The sequence below is a fragment of the Rousettus aegyptiacus genome, unplaced genomic scaffold (assembly GCF_014176215.1).
Source record: "Rousettus aegyptiacus isolate mRouAeg1 unplaced genomic scaffold, mRouAeg1.p scaffold_m13_p_5, whole genome shotgun sequence".
Lineage (NCBI taxonomy): Eukaryota > Metazoa > Chordata > Mammalia > Chiroptera > Pteropodidae > Rousettus > Rousettus aegyptiacus.
In genome coordinates, this window is record NW_023416308.1 from 49378784 (window position 1) to 49398891 (window position 20108).

General features: G+C 36.2%; 1 protein-coding gene and 1 non-coding gene across 4 annotated transcripts; one reads left to right on the forward strand and one right to left on the reverse strand.

Annotated features, from left to right (window-relative positions):
* Positions 1 to 5058: 5058 nt before the first annotated feature.
* LOC118603085 lies at positions 5059 to 5177 on the reverse strand. Its single transcript, XR_004951127.1, has one exon. It is a non-coding gene; the product is annotated as a 5S ribosomal RNA (ribosomal RNA).
* A 347-nt stretch (positions 5178 to 5524) lies between these two features.
* Positions 5525 to 20102, forward strand: ALKBH8 (alkB homolog 8, tRNA methyltransferase). 3 transcript variants are annotated; one of them, XM_036220706.1, is made up of 6 exons: positions 5525 to 5671; positions 11055 to 11190; positions 14514 to 14751; positions 16859 to 16990; positions 17651 to 17746; positions 19079 to 20102. In XM_036220706.1, the coding sequence occupies exons 2-6, from the start codon at positions 11062 to 11064 to the stop codon at positions 19201 to 19203; spliced, it is 720 nt and encodes a 239-aa protein (XP_036076599.1). In that variant the 5' UTR covers positions 5525 to 5671; positions 11055 to 11061; the 3' UTR covers positions 19204 to 20102. The 3 variants fall into 3 exon arrangements, with proteins under 3 accessions (XP_036076599.1, XP_036076600.1, XP_036076598.1); XM_036220705.1 differs by lacking the exons at positions 5525 to 5671; positions 19079 to 20102 and adding exons at positions 5688 to 6317; positions 18359 to 18573; XM_036220707.1 differs by lacking the exons at positions 5525 to 5671; positions 17651 to 17746 and adding an exon at positions 5684 to 6317.
* Positions 20103 to 20108: the final 6 nt, after the last annotated feature.

Below are 20108 nucleotides of genomic sequence, written 5' to 3' on the forward strand. Positions count from 1 at the left end.
CCCGTTCTTAAGAGAGTCTTGGCTTTGCTTGGCTCTTTCTCTTTCTTTATAGATTATAATAAGCTTGTCCAGATCCCTAAATGTGTATGTTAGAATTGTTATTTGGATTGCACTGAATCTACTTATCATTCTGAGGAGAGCACTTTAATATGTCTTCTGTTCTTCTGATGGTCTCCTATCATCTGGGTTGGATCTAGACATGTCCTTGCCTTCTAGCCTCTGCTACCACCTACATTCTGGGATATTGGCAGCAGACTGAGAGAGAAGCTCAACCTTCAGAGCTTGGATGAGAACGCAATAGAGGTCCCCTCTCTCTTTCTGTGGGAGGCATTCCTCAAGGGCAGAAAAGCCCTGGAAAAGTTCTAGAATCCTGGGATGCAGAAAAATAGAGTCTTGGAGGAACTAGACCAAAAACCTTTGAGTCTCCATGTGTTTATAGTAGGGGCTTTGTGCCCTGTGTGTGAGTTCTCAGGGGTCACCCATTCTTGAACACACTTTAACCCTGAGTGGGTCAATTGGACTTACCCTCCACCCTTCACTCTTCTCTATCTTCTCTGTGACCGGTCTTGCCATTTGCTCTGTGGTCGCAGGCCAAGTTCCATGGAGAAGCCAATTACAAAGGGAGAAGCTTCTGCAGGCTGGCTGATCAGGCAGGAGAGGAAGGATCAGACTCTCTAGAAAAGGAAATTGCTAAAGAGGTCTCTGGAACCTGACTTAGGAGGATTGATAAGATGAGGATGAAGGCAAAATGCAGATAGTATAAGATAACCAGAATCTGGTCATGGCTGAAAACACCTTCATGGAAAAGGGAGTCCTGTAATGAACAGAGCTTACCCTCCAAGCTGAATGAATGTTGGTTGTTTCATTATCATTGATTTCCTCTGTTTACCAGGTCAAGGTACTGCCAGTCCACATTCCTGGAATTTCTGAACTGCGCCGGACTGTCCCACTAGTAGAAAAACCATCTCTCCGGGATGATATTTGTGAATCATCAAGTCTGGTTGGGATGGTTGGAGTGTTGGCAAGGACCAAGGTCCAAAGGATTAGAAAGGGGGCCTAGGAGGACGTTTAGGGATGTAAGTAGAGGGGTAACAGGAAGGGGAACCACGATGAATAGGGTGACTAGTGGATGGCCTAGGAGGAATAGAGGAAGAGCTGGTCAGGGAAACCTTTAAGGTAGGGTAGTGGGAATGGTTGGTACTAGTCAAAGAAGGGAAACTTGTCGGGCAGAAAGTTGAAAGAGGTGAGTGGTGCTGGGGAGTAAGCTGAGGGACAGAAAGGTGAGGAGACAGGGAAGGAAGGTGGGTTGAATAACGGGAACGTAAAGGAAGAGCAGGTGAAGGCTGGGGTTGAGGTGAGGAAATTCGAGGTAGCTTTCTTTTCATTTTTCCAAATGGCATATGACTAGTTACTTATCCTGTCAAAACGAGTAATTGGACATAAGTTCTGATGTATCCACAGTTATCTCACACACTGCTTCTTGCATCATCCCATGACATAATGCCCATTATGAAACGTACATATCCCTCCCTTTGGAGCAAGTCAGTAGGCCCTGCCAACCAGGGCAATGGTCCCAGTTTCTAAGTTGAAGAGTGATCATTGGAAATAATAAAGAGCAGAAGTGGGGCTGTAATATCAGTCTCTGTTCCCTTTTGATAACATGTAGTTATGCCCCTTATTTGACAAAGATTGATTAAAGGACGAGGATAGAGTTATGGGGTTGGACCTAAGAGAACAGATCTGAGGCAGGAATAGGCAAAATTCCCAAAGGACTTTCACATCATTTATATCACTCCATGACTAAGGGGCAATCAAAGAGGAGATATTTTGTCCATTTTACCAATGAGGATACTGGAGTCAGAGAGGAAGTATGTAGGAAGCCAGTGGGTGACACAAAATGGGTGTGACTAGGACATGAGCCAAAAATCAGAGAGTAAGGGGGTACATGAAGTGGCACAGAGGACTGACAGTCAGCATGACCCTTCCCACGTTTCTGGACAGCATCCCATAGGGGTGCTTCATCTTTGTTGTTGTTATCGCTTTGCCTCTAATTACTGCATGGAATATTTTTACCATGCAACTTGTAAAACTGCAAACTTTTCATTGAATTTTTATCATAGCATGAATAATGCATTACGTCCTGAAATGTCACAGTGGTACATCAAATGGTTTTACATAATGCATTCTTGCTGGAGTTTCAAGAAGCCAGCAATCCAGGGAAGCAGCAGAAAAGACAAAAGTGTGAAAAGGAAAATTCATACAAATTTGTCATTACCCAGGAGAGATCAAATAAGTAGCAAAAGAATAAGTGGAAAGGAAAGATTGAGAAATGAAAGTGTTTTATCCATAAATAGGGAAAAAAGCAAAACTAGTACACTTGCCACTGTAGACAAGTGAGGAAAAAAACAGAAGGTAGCCAAAACCAAACATGATCTGAGTCAAGGAAAAGGGGGAGGGAAATTAGAGGCCTCATGAGAAGAGGAATTGAATTTGAAACTGCAGTGAAATGGTGTTACCGTTTGGAACTATAGTAAAAATATAACAACTTCAAGGAGTATTCAGAGCATTTTCAATCTTTTCTGATTGAACAATCTTGAGAGCATTTTCAATCTTTTCTGATTGAACAATCTTGAAGTAGAAATATAACAACTATTAGAATTCTACCTTTGAAGGGTTTGTTTGTTGACGAGAGCACTCATCCTTCTAGCATCCTTTTGTCTTAAATTTTGAGATTAGACCATGTTATGATCATCCAGCCAGATGGTGTTCAATCCCCTTATGGAATATCCTGTTAATTGTCTATCCAACAACTATTCTATTTTTCTTGCTAATAGAACCCTAATTTTATTTTTCATTAGATATTGTATTCTATCAAGGTCTCTCAGTCTCAGGGAGGATAAGTCTCATCCCAACCCCATGGAATTAATCATGATTGGCCTAAAGCAATCATGGTAATCCTATTCCCTTTAGCCAGGGCTTGGTCTGGGGTGAGCATATGATAATAGTTCCCTACAGCTGCTCCAACAAATTAGCACAAATTTATTATTTCATAGTTCTGTAGGTCATTAGTTTGGGTTGGCTCACTTGGTTTCTCTGCTTTGAGTTTTGTAAGGACAGAATCAAGGTGTTGGCTGGCTGGGCTCTTATCAAGATGCTCTGGGAAGGATCTGCTTCCAAGCTTATTCAGGTTGTTAACAGAATCCAATTCCTTGTGGTTGTAGAACTGGGGTCCCGATTTCCTTAACTAGCTATCAGCTAGGGGCTGCTCCTAGCTCATAGAAGCCTCTCTCTGGTCCTTGCGCATGGACTCTGTGTCATGGTTTGTTGAATCCTTCACATTTGGAATCTTTTTGACTTCTGCTTGATCTCTCTTGCTCCTGCCAAAGTGAACTCTGCTTTTAAGAAACTATGTGATTATGTTGGGATTCTGGATAATTTTTAAGGTCTGCAAACTTAATTATGTCTGCATATTTACAGGTTCCAAAGATTAGAGTGTGGATACTTTGGGGAGGGGGTCCATTATTCTACCTACTACAATATGCAACCAATGTGTGACCCGATTAACAAAGAGGAGTCCACTAGGAACTTCATTTCCTGGTTGAAAGGGTGGAGACTCTGCTCTTAATGTCTGGAGCAGAAGTCACCTCGTAAACAGGAGACATCAAGAGTGAGGATAAAAAATTAACATACCAAGGATGGTGGAGCAGAAGAATAAAAAGTACCTGGATTCTTGATGACATTTTTGAACAGCAGAACCAGTGCCAGTGAGTGCTTTTCCCTGATAGCTTGTCAGTTAAGGAAAAATAACTGTAAGCAACCAGAGCAGTTTTCTGTCCCTGGCAACTAAAAGCGATTCCAAATGATATGTTGCTTCTAGCTTTAATTTCTGGAACTCTACGGTGTGACAAACCTCAAATTTTCTATGCTGTAAAAGGTAGTGTTGGCTAATCTGATTAAATTCATTTATATTGTAATTCTTAAACATCTTAAGAGGTGGTGCCAATCTTAGCTTAACCTTGAGACTATGCTCAGGATTACAGAGTCTGGAAAGACAGTCCTGGGGTCAGCAAACTACAGCCCATGAGCCAAATTCTGCTGGCATAAGCCAAGAAAGCCAAGGAAGGTTTTTACATTTTTAAAGAGTTGTTAAAAAAAGAAAACCAAAAAAAGAATATGTGCCCAGAGACCATATGTGTCTATAAAGCTGAAAATATTGTCTGGTCTTTTATAGACAAATCTTGCTAATCTCTGTTATTATCACACAGAGGACTCACTTATGAAGCTAAGACTAGGGTGTCACTAAGGAAAGAGTCAATAGGTCAGCACGTAATACCTTTGAAAAATTATTATAGGTCACCATGTAAAGCTTTTGGCATAGATGAAGATGAATTCTATCTTCAAATTAAGTTTCTTTTCAGTTTAACATTTATTAAATTTGTATTATTATAAGACATGGAAGACACTGGAGTTATGTAGTGACTAAAGTAAGGTCTTAATGAAGCTGGAAATCACTTCAGGGAGTCATCTTCTCTGAGAGAAAGGAGAAAGGTTTGTATAAAAGGGACTGAATGCAAACTTTTAAATGTATTCACTTTTTTCTAAGACTACGGAGGCAAAGATGGACAGTAGGTTGTTGGAAGTTTGGGCTCCTGTAACTCAGGAGCAGGAGTAGAAAAGGCTTCTTTATGTTTGGTTGTTAATGATTATATCAATCCCAAAAGGTAAATGTTGTTTTGCAGTTTCTACTTCAGTTCGTACTCTAATGACCATATTATTTTCACGAAATCAAAATGCCCTCTTAAAATGGAAGCCAGGGCTGAAGAAAGGGAAGTCAGGCCTGAAGATAAAGATTAGGCAGATTCATAAATCTCTTTAAAACTTTGGGAGGCAGACAGGGAAAGACCATACAACAAGGGACAAGACAGAAAATCTGAAGGATTGCCTGCATTTAATTGTGGAAAGGAGGGAAACTAGTGAAAAACTGAATGTGTAACGAGATGTAGGAAAGAGGAGTTTCACCAAGGCTAAAAAAAATTTTTTTAATTTTTTATTTTTTAACTCCTACAGCACCTGGTATTCCTAGGTGGTCTCCCATCCAAGTACTAACCAGGCCCCACACTGCTTAGCTTCCGAGATCAGATGAGATCGGGCACGTCCAGGGTGGCATGGCCATAGAAGGCTAAGAAATTTAAAAATTTTAAAAGCTTTAGTACCTTCAAGTAAGGTGGATAGAGATGAAATAATTGAATTTGGCCAACAGGAGATTAAAGAGTTTACGTTGTTGTCCAATTTGGTAGCCACTAACCATATGCGGTTATTTAAATCTAAATTAATTAAAACGAAATAAAATTTTATAAATTCAAAATTCAGTTCCTTAGTAACCATACTCAAAATGCTCAAAAGCGACCTGCGCCTAGTGGCTACGGTTTACTGGCCAAGACTCTTGGCGGAGAAAGAGTTAATCCGGAGCTCTGGGAGGCGACGGGGATTGTGGGAGCGCCGTCTGTCGCCCGGTAGACTCATGGGAAATGTAGTGCAGTTTTCTCCAACATGGCTGCGCCCGGGTGAGAGGATGTGCCAGTACCCGCTGCAGCTCTGCGGGATAGACTGGAGAGGCTCGTGAAGGAGAGAATACCCACGTGGCGAGGACCCAGCCTGAGTCTAGGCAGAGGTTTGTGGTACTTCTTACTGGCGGGCATGATGACTGCAGATGTTGCTCTCTCTCGTTGGCCTGTTCTGGTCTCTATTGGCTTCACTCGCTTGAAGCTGAGAACCTAGGGAGGGGAGGGATATCCCAGCAGTGCTCTGGTGCGATCGTTGGGCAGCAGGGTGTTTATGCGTTGGATGGTCCTGTCAGTATTTGAGGTGCATGTGTTTGTGTTCGGCACGGAAGCCCTGTGTCAGTCTTCTGTTTCCTTTGGGGACCGGCTGTTGGAACCTGGGAAGTGTTAGTCTGGCGCTTCTTGGGCTTTTCTGACCCGTGCCAATACAGTGAAGAAAAGGCTTTGCTAGTGGTCTGGTAGCTCACACAGCTGAATCTTCTTGTGCTCTTGTTCGAGTAATCCCAGAGATCCCTAGGCCAGTGTGAGCCTCTGGTTTTGATTTCAGTTAACGAATATTTACTGAGTAACTGCTGTATGCCAGGCACTAAAGTCTATAACCTCCAGTGGATGACAGCCTCCTGAATGAACCCAACACACAAACAGGGAATTATACCACAATGTGAAAACTGCAGAGATAGACGTAATGCACCAGATATTAATGAAAATATTGAGGCGGGCCACCAAACTCAGAATTCTGAAGAAGAGATTTAGGAGGTAAGATGACAGGTTAGTTAGTAAGTTAATAAATTTAGGCTCACTCAGTAGACGTTTATTGAGTGGTTACTAGGTGCTAGATCCTGTCTAGGTGCTGAGTGCTATAGGGTGAACAATACAGACAAATCTCTTACTTTCATTTAGCTTCCTTTCTAGTAAATTAGAGGAGGAATATGGGGAATAAACAAATTAATGAGGGCATAAAAATATAGAATAGGTGTTCAAAGAATTAAGGTGGGATGATATAAGTGATAGGGTCAATTTTTTCTAATCATTTCAGTTTTTTTTTCTTTTTAAATGGGTAGTGCAATTTGAATAGCTACTAAAATAAAAAGTTACACAAGAGGAACACCCCCTTCATTCCCTTACCGGTCTATCCATTTCCCCTTTCTGGAGGCAATCCATATCACTAGTTTCTTGTGTGTCCTAGAGACTTATATGTATACCCCGTATACCTGTGCTGTACTTTATCATCAGGCCTCATTTGATAGGAATTTAAGGCCTTTCTAATTTTTGCTATAATTTAAGTATAATTTACATATAAACACAAGAACATTTGTCCATACTGCTTGGTTTATTATAGATACTCTGTTGTTCAAGGAGGGTGTGGACACGCATACTAGTATTACCCCTTAGGGCAATATCCGGTCGGATATATTGGGTTTAAACTTACTAGCAGAGTATGTGTGATCTCTAAACTCTGTTATTTTAGAGCTTGCCTAGGCTGGATGTGATTAGACTTGACTCAGCATGGCTAGTATTCTAGTAAATAGTGACCTCAGTCCTGTAACATCCCATAACACTCCCATAACATGGCAAGCAGCATCCAAGCCTTTGTATAATAGTAGGAATTCCTTGGCCAGGGAAGTGACCTTTTTAGAGAAGGAGCATCTCCAGACCTCAGCAGCTGGTATCAGCTTTGTGAGGTGAATCAGACCTGCTGGGGCACGTTCATTGCCAAGTCACTGGAATGGAGAACAAATGAGCCTCCAGAGCTATGTGGATTTGTGTTTCTTCATGTTTCTTCAGATGATATTGCATGATTGAGGGGAGGAGAAGGGAAAGGGAATGTGATTCTCTTAGAAATGGGATTATGAAGCTCCATCTGCTGGTGCTGGACTCTATTAGTGTCAGGAAAGACTTTCAAAGAGATGTATTCAACATTTTTCTTACTCCTCCTCTGTAGTCTTTGCTCATGTGACATATTAAGAAAAAAATTCTTAGCACATTCATCCTTTCTTCTCTATTGCATACTGCAAAGTTGCCATTCCAAATATAATGACCTTGAAATGGAATGGCATTAAGATAGTTTCTTGGGGGGCCCTCAGTTTTCCTTTATCGTCCTAAACTATTCTGAACTGGTTCTTCTGGAAATTAACAGCAATAGTTAATACTGAATTTAGTAGTGGATGCATTTAATCCTTTTAACAAAAGTTTGAGGTGTGTCAAAGATTAACACAGCTGGAAATTAGTTAAAGTAGTGAAAATAGATTTTATTAGTAACTGCTGATAGTAGGGGAAATGGGAAAGCACAAATCCATTTCGATTTGTGCAGAAGCGTTTTGGGGAAGCAACCGAAGTGTCCTACAATAGATGAATGGCTAAAGAAGCTGTGATACATATATACAGTGGAATGTTAGCCTTAACAGATAAAATAATGCCATCTGCGACAACATGGATGGACCTTGAGATAATTATGCTAAGCGAAATAAGCCAGACAGAAAAAGTCGAAAACCATATGATATCACTTATATGTGGGATATAAACCTAAAAGCAACAAATGAACAGGACAAACAGAGACTAATGGACATGGCCAATAGACTAGTGGTTACCAGAGAGTAGGAGGGAGGTGGGAGGTAGAGGGGTCAAGGGGGTTAAATATGTGGTTATGGAAGGAAATCTAACTATGAGAGGTGAACACACAGTGTAAATATATATATGCTTTGCCGTTAAAGTATATAGCTGAAACTTAATGGATTTTGTTAACTCATGTCACCATAATAAATAAATAAGTAAATGGAGAATGGGGAGCGGATTTGTAAAGTAGGGAGCTCAGCAGAGTTAGAGAAGTGAAACTTAGAAAAGGTTTGGTCGGTGCAAATGCAACTAGGCCAACTGTTTACTACTGGCAGTTTTCAAAGTTTGGATTCTGCCTTGCCACAGAGACTGAGAGATGATGGCCCTATACTTCCTGAATTACATGGCTCTCAGGTCCTTGAGTGAGACACTTCTGAGTACATATTCACAGTTGTAAACTCTTTTTAGTAAACACTCTAAGAAAGTTTAGGGGCCTATTGTCAGGTGTTGCGAGAACGAATAGTAAAATTTCTTGGCAGCATGTTGTGTTTTCTCAGGCAGGCATTATAATGGGCAATTGGGATCATTCTAGGGACATGGCTTTATGCTGCAGAAGCCATGCTAGTGTTTGGTGAAGTTTTTTAGTCCAGCATTTGGATAGAGTTATGTGTCAAGAATAGGCACTATTATTCCTGTTTTACAGGTGAAGAAACTTAAGTGCAGAAATAAGTAATTAACTAACACAGGTTTAGCTGTGTAAGTGATAGAGCTGATATTTGAACCTAGAACCTGGACCTGTAAACACTGTTAGACTGTCTCAGCATTGAAGGAGGTTCTGGGGAAACAAACAAAATAATACAATTTAATCCCTGTCTTCAAATAACTCATAGTCTAGTGGAAGTGGACACATATTAGAACAAACAACTATAATTAGTGCAGTGGTAAAAATATCTTTTCAACTATTTCTGTCTAATGATGACTCCTAAAGCTTTCTAATGTCATTCCCTCTCCTTTTAGCGGCTTTACATTGTCACCTGCCCACCAGACATTGCAACTGTGTATCTCACCAGTACCTCAAATATATTATATTCTAAATCTGACTCATTACCGCCCTCACTGAGCAGTTTTTCCTGATCTTACTTTACAGTTTGATATGACATCGCTAGTCTCTCAGTCACTTCGGCTCTGTACTCTTAGAAGCTTTTCTCTCCCTCACATCTGAGTAGTCATCAAGGCCTGTTAATTATATGTGAACTTGACTTTTGCCCTCCCCCTTTCTCCCTATTTCCTTTCTTCCTACAGCCTCTACCCCAGATCATGCTTGCATTTCTTCTTGCCTCTCAATTCCCTACTGTGCTGTCCAGCCAGCCTGTGTTCCTGGCCTTACCTCCTATCATACATACCCTGTGTGATAGCTCTTTCAGTAGACTCAGCGTTTTTCTTCTATATATAAAGAGTTTTTGTTGGTTATAAGCTGCTTTGTATAATTTTTTTTTTAAACTAAGTTTATTTCATTTGATAGCCTGAAGACTTTCAAGCAGGTGAAGAGTGGGATAGGGGCGATCAGCCAATATTCTCTGCTCTGAAAAATTATGTCTACCTCTTACTGTCTTGGCCAGACACATCTGTTTCTGATTTTAGATTCTCCTCTTTATTGACTTACTGGATACCCTCCCTTTTATTTGACTTTCTTTTTTTCTGGTCCTTCAGTACTCAGTTCAAGTCCCCTTCTGTTTTGTAGTTTTCCCAAACTTTTCTAGTTAATATCAATCACATTTTTTTTGTCTCTAGTTCATGTCACACCTAAAGACTGTACCATTACCAATTACATAAAGATGTGTCATACTCTTTCATCATTTAGTGTTTGTTTTCCTCAAATAACTTATCAATTTGTTGAAAGCATAAACTGTGTATTATAGTCGTATGCTGCAGAGCGCTGAGATTCTACATAAGTATGTGTGTATTCATCCATTATCCTTTGTTTATCGCTTCAACAAATTTTCATTGAGTACATACTGTGTGCTGGCATTCCTGCTCTTGGAATTTACATCTTGATTGGAGAATCAAGCTAATAAATGAATCATGATAAATTGTGTCAAATTCTGTGAACAAAGTAAAATAGATTACTGTAATAAAGCATGATGTAGGGTGCTGAATTGGATAGTGCGAAGGCCTCTGTTGGAAAGCACTCGGTAACTACTTGCTGATCGACATATTTCAATAAAATGAAAATAGTTCTCTGGGGTTCTTTTATTTATGATTTTCAGAATTATAGATATAAAAATACATAACATGTACAGCTTAAAAAATAATAAAGCAAAACCTCAAACACCATTTGCCTAAGAAATACCTTTAATGACTTTATGTGTACCTTTCATATCACAGTGCTCTCTTCCCTCTCAGAAATAATGTCTCTCCTGAACTTTGTTTATCATTTCCTTGCTTGTCTGTGGATTTTAATTAACACACACACACACACACACACACACACACACAGAACAATACATACATACACACACAATATATGCCTTACTTTTGGGTTTTGAACTTTATGTAATTGGAATCATACTTTATATTTTTCTGTGAACTTTTTGTTTTGTTCTTTTTTTTCTTTCCTAACATGTTTTTGAAATTTGTGGCACATTTTACCTAGAACTTCATAAACGGTTTATCACCTATGGGTAGAATTGCTCACTTAATAGAGCCAGAACATTGGAACATTTTGTAGAACCCCAAGAGATGCTATTAGATGTTCTTGCTTCTTTGTTATCTTTTAAATATTTCTTTATTGTCCACTGGTATGTTTGTTCTCACTTCTCTTGGTTGTTAAAAAGGTAAAATGAGCATTTAAAAATTGTGACATAAAAATATAAACTATTGCATCGTTATAACTGTCTCTTCAGGACTCTCAAGGTTGACATTTTCCACTTTTTTTTCCAGTATTGCCATGGAGGGCAGCCAACAAAGTAATTACAAGCTCAATAAAACTGAGAAGAAGTTCTTAAGAAAACAGATTAAAGCCAGGCATACTTTACTGAGACATGAAGGCATTGAAACAGTATCCTATGCCACTCAGGTGACCTAAAGCTATTATTTGAATGTACATGATTGCCATGTTAATGTGTTATAATCAATTTTTTAAAATAATTGCTCAGGAAAGAAGGCTGTAATTGTTTAGTCGTGTGCTACATCTGTTTAAAACATACATATGTTAGGACCTGCTTGCTTTCTGTTTGGGGACATAGCCTAGTGTAGTTTGAATTCCCATTGGTTGTGTTGGTCGAATTAAGGACGTTGTGGGTATGTTTAAATAACAATAACACTGTACACTGTTTATAGTTTATAAAGCATGCTTATATTCAGTCTCTAAAAATCCTTATCAAATAGGTGAGAAAACTAAGGTTCTGAGAGGTTGTAATACATCCATTGATATAAGGTAGCTGAAACTAAAAGCTAGATCTTTTATATCCTAATTCAGTCTTCCTTCTTTTCTTCCTAACTTCATCTATATTATAAAGTGTTTTGATTATATGCCATAAAACAGTTTTTATTAGACCTTATTTATAAACCCTTTTCTTTATCTTATGGAAATAATTCATATACAGGGCACTTTGAGACTTCCTGGGCTGTGAATTAGAAAATCTTTGACTCTTAGACTCTCCATATATTTGAAAATGAGCAGTGTCCTTTGACCTCAGCTTTCTTCATTTGTAGTATTGCACATTTTTAGAATCCCATTGAATTGTTAGATTCTAAAGAGAACATGTATATGACAGTACTTACTAGTCATTAAAATACTATGTGACTTCTTCCCCTCCTTCCTCCCTCCTCCCCTCCCTCCCTTCTTCCCTCCCTTTCTTTCTGGTTCTAAAGATAGAGAATACAAGTAGAAAGGCAGCTTAGCCATCATCTAACCCAGGACCAAAGACAAACAACTGAGAAGGTGAAGCTGGAATTAAAATTTAGGTGTCTTGACTTTCAGACCAGGACTTTTCCCTTATACCACACTTCTGCTGGCTTCTGGGCTGCATCACAGTTTGGGAATGAGCAGTCTTTTGGGAGAGAGTTAGCAGATAAAAGACCCATACTTAGATTTTGTTAAACGTTAATAACTTCAAAGAATTTGAACCAAATCCCTAGAAAAAGGTTGGAATAAATTAGGGTTAATATGCCTACACACACTTTCTGCTAAGAGCCAGAGGCTGTGTGGCATTCCGAAGATTAAACTGACATACCCTACTCTCCTCTCTTCCCATGTGTAATTTGCTTTCTTTTCCTTACAGGGTCCTGAAGAAAAGTGGTAAGAAAGAAATGGGCCAAGTTTGTTTGCCGGCTCTTAAGCTTATTTCTGGTTAGATCTGTTGTTTCTTTCAGATCTCTAGAAGCTTTAATTTCACCTTTGTGGCTTCTAAGATGTCACCTTATTTAGGTTTGATATTTTTTCTCCACAATATTTTTAAAGGAAAAGAATAGAATTACAGAAGGACCTCCAGTTGTATTTATCTATCCAAGGGAGAACAGATGCTCTTTTCACCTCATGTTATAAATATAGGTGTTTTTTGGGAAATTTATAGCCACTGTGAGGTTTTCCTAGAGCAGTGATCCTCAAATTGTCAAGACTGAAGACAAAAAAAAAATTCTGAATTCTCTGCTTCATATTATTGGGAAAATTGCCTGGCTGAAAAATTATAAATAAAACAATTATTGCATTTAATTACATTGTGTAACTCACATGTAATGGGAAGTAAATTCCTCCCTTCCAACCCCCACTGAACTTGTTTTTCTGTGGTTTGCCTTTAGAATTGCCTACATATCACTTAGAATCTTGAGGATCACTAATATTCCTGACGTCACACCTCACCATCTTCCTCAGTTCCTAGATATGGCAGTGAAACCTTGCTGTTCACGAAATCTTTGCAGTTCCTTAGATTTGGGAATATGGAGATGTTTTTGTAACTACGCCTGCATATAATGAAATTATTTTCTTAGTTTCATTTATAAACTTCACTGAATGAAGTTCAGGGAAAGCAATCCGAGGCTAAATTTTGTACCCTATTTTGTAGTATTGTATTGTATACATGTAGTATTTATATGTGTGCTTGCATACATATAAGTACCGGGTGTCTCATGAAAGAACAGAGCTTTACATTTCTTATTTAATTTTAAACAATTCTATTATACTCTTTTAAAAGAAGATGCTGGATATTCCCGTTTTGTGTATATGAAACTAATCCATTATGTTCTAATCTCTAGTGTAAATCAGAGGTTGGCAAACTACTCTCCTCAGGTCAAATCTGGCTTGTGATCTAAGAGTTTTACATTTTTAAAGGTTGTTAAATAAAAATATGACCATGCGAAAGAGACTTATATGACCTGTGAAGTGTAAAATCTTCACTATCTGATCTTTTTTAGACTTTTTTCAATACTTGGTATAAATGATGAACTGATGCAAGTAGGCCATCAGCGGTTTACTTATGTTATAAAGCTTTTAAGACGCATGGATCAAAAATTAAAGACCTTAACACCATGTAGAATGTTTTTTAAGTACAAAGACTATAAGGGCACTAGGCCAGGAAGACCCACCCCGCCTCCCAAAAAAATCCTTTAAATAAAGTTTAGCACAGGACTGCAAATGACAGGAAGTAAGCATGAAACTTAAAAAGGAAAAAAATTTTAATTGCAAAATGACAGAATTACTTAGGCACAGTAAAATTTTCCTATTTTATATTCAGAATAACTTGTAATTGTTTTATTTTTTGTTTTATTTTTGAGCCACCACTTTTAGTTTTGAGTAAGTGTTGTACAATGGTCATAGAAAAACTGAATTCCGGAAACTGACATAAATAAGTTTGAAACCCAGCTTCTAATCACTACCTTAACCTAATTTTTCTGATCTTCAGTTTCTTCTTCGATGAAGTAGGGCTAATATTGCCTACTTTGTAAAATTATTGTGAAAATTTTGTTAATGAGGATAATGTAGATAAAAGCATATAGCACAGTATCCTGCAAAAGCAAGTAGTAGTACCTAACTCCTGTTCCTTCTCCTCTCTTCCTCCTCTTTCTCTTTCATTATGTTAAATTTATTTTTAAGAACAACAAAAAGTTATCTTTTAATTTGTATATAGGTCATTAAATGAATATTTTACTGAAAAGGCTTTTTAAATGGTATTATTTACAACAGAGGAATAATTTTTAATCTCCAAATATTTAGTAAATTAATTTATATCCTTTGTATGAAATTAGAAAACCAAATAATAACCATAAGGAAACTTTTTTTTCTTAATTACACCTTTGTAGAAATCTTATTTAAAAATAATCTTATTTTAAAATCTTCTTTAAAAATAAACAGGGTGATATCAATTGTTCATGTTCTTTTCTTTTCTTTTTTTTTTTTTTAAGATCCTGGTTGTTGCCAATGGTGGTTTGGGTAATGGTGTGAGTAGGAACCAACTGCTCCCAGTTTTAGAGAAATTCGGGCAGGTGGATGCTCTCTTAATGCCACCTAATAAGCCCTACTCATTTGTAAGATACGAAACTCCAGAAGAATCCAAGAAAGCCTATGTTACTCTCAATGGAAAAGAAATAGCGGATGGTGTAGGACAAAAGATCATTCTGTACTTGAACTTTGTGGAAAAAGGTATTATCATATGGGTATCTTTTAAAAACTAGTTTTTGCTTTTGTTTGGGTTTTCTTTTTGTATCTAAGTTGGGAGGTTTAGTTATTGTGAAACAAAATGGAACATCAGGTAAACAGCTTCTTTTCTTTTAACGTTCTTTAAACACCTGGTTTGTGCCAGGCATGGGAGTGGTAGTTGAAGAGAGGTGAATTAGACATAGCCTGCCTTTAAGGAGCTGGTCTCACTAACCTAACAATATGTTTATTATGCGTGTTACTTATTTTGTAGACGTGCTGCCTAATTGTGTTTTTCATAATTTAATGTTGAAGGATTCAGATTACCAGTTTGCTTTACGTGGTCTATCCAGAAGCCTGGAACTAATTGCTTAAGAATTACTTGTGATCTAAATGATTATGTGCCAAGCCTTCATATTATGGAAGAACAACTTCAGCCAGCACAGATCTGTAAAGCTTTATAATGGTGCTGTCCAGTAGAATTTTCTGTGATGATGGAAATGATAATATGCTCATATCTGTGCTGTCCAACACAATTGTGATTGAATTGATTTTTCAATTTAGTTTTATTTAAATTAATTAAGTTAATTTAAATAAAAGCTTTATAGAGTGATTTACAGAAATACCACTGTCTTGTGGAAATGAGACGTATTGAGATGAACTTTGATTTAGATATCTAATGTTCTAGTATAATCATTTGCCATCTATTTAGGCAATTGGAGAGTTTTTTTAAAACATCATGTGGATGCATAGGTGAGTATAATCTTGTCAAGTATATGTTTTTATAAAATAAGCCTCAAAGGAAACTTTTAAAGACTTGTAAAGATATATTTTAGAAGTCGCAATTTTCAGTGCTTCGATGTATTTTAAATCTGATTTAAGCTTTATAGATTATAAAAAGTATATTATCTCCATATATTATGTATTTGTGATCAGTTTTTGATAATTGAACAGTTTAGAAGTAAGTTTTAGTCAGAAAATACTGTCCTTGGGTTTTCCCCCTTTCAGTATATTGAACATTCTTTCAAAAATTGCACAAAGTGAATTTTAAAGTGTTCTTTATTTGAAATCCTACATTAGATCCACATGTACTTCTAAGACTGTTGCAACCACCTTTATAATTTTGGAAATCATTTTTAATAGAAATGAAGGAATGGACTGAATAGATGATAGAACTACATCACAGATGTTTTGATAGTGCTTTGATATCTGCTACCGGATAACCACTGAATAACAATTTTTACTTTTCAATAGATATATTTAGAAAACTAAATATGAATTATTTACATTACAAATTACCTGTTGTTAAGAAATTCTTCACAAAGTTTTCCTTATATTATTTGAATAAATAATATGCTTGACATAAGTAAGCACTTGGCAAATATCAGATAATTCACTATTTATATTAATGAAATCTGGCAGATATTTATATGATTATTTTTCTGAATTTTTACATTAAATCATTCGAAGATGAAAACTTCAGAACAGCTTTAGAAATTATGTCTGTACAATGAATAATCATATCCCTAATAGTAAATGTTACTTATACTATTCCCTTTAGTCATAAATTATTTTTTCTTTTCCTTCTAGAGCTGTATTTATCTAAAACTTTGAAGGACATGGGCTCTTAAATTATTTTAATATATGCTAAATAATTTTTTATACAATGATATTTTTATTTTTTTATGTCCTTTTACATTTTTCTATTAATTGACCATAGGTAGTATCAAGAACCTAAAGGCAAAAACAAGCATTTAGATTTTTGTATTTGGTATTTATAGACAATCGGTCTTGTTTATGGAGGAGCATACTGTAGACATTATGAGAAACCTTATTTCTTAGTGAGATTTAAAAATGATTCATTCATGTTTGAACACAATATTTAAGTAAATACTATTCTATTTGCTGTTGGTTATTGCAGTAGATAAAATGTACTGTAATTTTTATCTTGGTCTTAATTTTGCACTTTTAATGTGTCTTGTGCCGTTTAGCATTCTTATTTCTTAAAATGAGGATTGGGAGTTTTGTTAACTGAGAAATGGCTATCGGATAGAATTATTTGTATATAGGAGCTTTAAGGTTTACATATGGCTTTTAATTTGATTTCCCACAGCACAATGGAAAGAGTCGGAGCTTCAGGCCTTACCCCCAGGCCTCATGGTAGTAGAGGAAATTATTACTTCTGAGGATGAGAAAATGCTTTTGGAAAGTGTTAACTGGACAGAAGATACAGACCTTCAAAATTGTAAGTAAAACCTTTAAAATTGGTATTTAAAATTTTCTACAGAATGTACAGATCCTTATTTTTTCTCTTTTGTTTTATTTAACCTATGATATTTTCTCAAAATTACTGAAAGTAGCCTGGATGCAGTATTAGGATGTCATACCAACAATTCTTCGTAGCATCAATAATAAATAACATTTATATAGCTATTAATTTTAGACTCCAAACTGATTAATATTTATTAGCCAACATTTGTAGACCTAACGTTTATAAACTTTTACATATATTATCTGTTTGATTCTCTCCTCCTTACGGCAAATTTCCTATGAGGAATCAGCAGTACACAGCCATAACATTATGTAGTAAGAGCCTCCTGGAGATATTTGCAAAATAGTTACTCTGATTCTTTCCAGATCATTAGCGGTCTTATGAGTGGCTGTGTACATGTTTATCTTTTTCATATCGATTGGGAAAACTCTTTTAAGTATTTGTTACAGTTTAAGATTTAAAAGAACAGCAGATATATGAAGAATGGTGAATTTTATAAAAGACAGTAATTTAGCAGTTGACAAAAGTTACCATTACTAAAGTAATCCTTACTCATAATGTTGATTTTGAAACATGAGAGAATGAATTTTTTTTTTTTTTACCCAAATAGTTCACTTTCTTTTCTTTGTACAGTTCAAAAGTCCTTAAAACACAGAAGAGTAAAGCATTTTGGTTATGAATTCCACTATGAGAACAACAGTGTAGATAAAGATAAACCGTTACCTGGGGGTAAGTAATTGTTAATAAATGCTGGTTCAGAAAAAAAGACTTAATAAATATTAAAAGTATATCATAATCAACGGTGTTTCATTGTCATATCTAGGTAAATTTTTGAAACAGTTGATTAAATTTAAAACCTTTTAATTAGCTAACTAGTGCAGTTTTGTGTAAAAAATGCATATATACAGATAACACTGAAGTTCCTCTTGTACGCTATGCTTACTTCCATATTAACAGTTTCATATATATTATTTCAATTCTTTAAAAAATGAATGTGCATTCCAGATATAGATACCTATAAAAGTATATGGTTAACATGTTATTATATTTATATGATAAATTGTATATTCATATATTACACGTGTCACTCCAAATTGTTCTTTTCCCTTTACAATATGCTTAGAGATCTTATATGGTTTTCCATTTTATTGAATGACAATAATAGCTTATTCGGTTTGTTCCCTTTGGATAGACACTTCGCTTATTTGTAATTTTTAGCTTTTATAGGTAGTGCTGCAGTGAATATCTTTGTACATGCCTCTTTATGCACCAAGAGTTTCTAAAGAGAGATTACGAAATTAGAATTGTGTTAAAGTTATGTTCATTTAAAACTGTTAATAGATGCTGACAAACTGCCCCCTAAACAGCTGTGCCAACATATTCTCAGTGAGTGTGCATCCCTTTCCCCCCACCCCGACCAACACGTGATATTGTAAAACCTTTAACTCTATAATTACCTGATTACTTGTGAGGCTGGCCATCTGTATTTTCTGTTCTGTAAATTCTTTTTCACATCCTTTACCACTTTTTTCTAATGGGTTGTCTGATTTATTAATAAGAATTCACTATATAATATGGATATTAATCCTTTGGTAGAATTCTTTGTTGGAATTTAATTTATGTATATTTTTCTGACTTTGGTTTCATTTAAGGATGTTTTTCCTTCATGAAATAACATTTATGAGTCTAATAAAATTAAGTTCCACTTAAAAAAGTTTTTTTAAAGAGAAATAATTTAAAATAAATAATTTAAAATAAGAAAGTGGTCAGGTTGATTTCCAGTATATCTTATAGTAAATGTTACAAGTTTATTCTTGTTTTACAAAATGCCAAAATTGTTATTTTGGGTGTTTTATTTGATAAAATCAATATCGTAAACTTTAAAAGATTCTTAAGAAGGTTTTCTTTTCATTTTGCTTTGCTTGAGGGTTTGTTGTTATTTCTGGATCCGATTACTAAATTAAAAGGTGTGTGATTTTTACCAGTGACTTTTTTATTCTTGAGTGAAACATGCAAAGTAAGTATTTTAATAACTTTCACCTTTATGATTACTGACTTCAGGTCTTCCTGACATTTGTGATAGCATTTTGGAGAAATGGTTGAAGGAAGGTTTCATTAGACATAAACCTGATCAATTGACTGTAAACCAGTATGAACCTGGGCATGGTGAGTATTTCTTCTTTTAAAATTCCAGTCATAAGTAAATTATATAACTCTCTAATATCAAAGATATAATTTTTTTTTAGCTCAAACTAACTCTTAGAATAAATTCCGTATGTTACCTGTGTTGACTTTAATCCTTTTCAAATCTCTGTCAATCTCTTAAGAAACTTGCATCTCAAAGTGTAAACAGACTGTCACAATTGCTATTTGTGATTTTTTTTGTTGTCGCTCCCCTCCCAGTGTTCTGTTTAGAGGTGTAGAAGAGAAGATTGCTTTAAAAACATAGGAGACATGTATAATGAAAGAAACCAAACAATTTACAGATGCAGGCCTACTTTGTTTTATTGTGCTTCACTTTATCATATGTCACAGATGCTGTGTTTTTTACAAATTGAAGGCAAGACCCTCTACCAGCCAAAAGCTTACAACTCACTTTATTGTGATGTTTGCTTTATTGTGGTGGTCTGGAATAGAGGTATGTTTGCACAAAGACAAAAGGCTAGTTGGTTGGATGATCTTGGTCTTCTTTCTCCTCTGTTGAGAGTGGAAGACAATTCTAAGATGACATGTTAGTGAAAAATCTTTAGTTTATTGCATTTTTGCTCTTGTTAGCAATATCTTTATTGGTATTTGTAGGAATTAAGTGACCTCGAGTTTTATTAACGGCAGGAGTTGTGGGTTGTTTACCCTCCATTTATTACAGTGTATTATGATTGCTTATTTACTAATCAATCTTATCATTGGTCTGTAAGCTCCTTGAGGACAGAGAGTATATCTTACAGGCTTTATATACTCTCACCATGTAGCAAAGTTTCTTTCACTTGAGACGCTTCATAACATAGATTGAGGAAACCATGTATTAATCATTTATGTGCTTAGTCTTCACAACTGGCTATTGCTTTTGTTCTGCAAATATGTGAGAATCCTG

What these genes read in the sequence shown, in the direction of transcription:
- ALKBH8 (XM_036220705.1), top strand. Translation starts at nt 6,247, where the DNA reads ATGCACCAGATATTAATGAAAATATTGAGGCGGGCCACCAAACTCAGA. An exon ending in CTGAAGAAGAGATTTAGGAG is followed by an intron (nt 6,318 to 11,054) that starts GTAAGATGACAG and finishes TTTTTTTTCCAG; the next exon opens with TATTGCCATGGAGGGCAGCC. An exon ending in CTTGAACTTTGTGGAAAAAG is followed by an intron (nt 14,752 to 16,858) that starts GTATTATCATAT and finishes GATTTCCCACAG; the next exon opens with CACAATGGAAAGAGTCGGAG.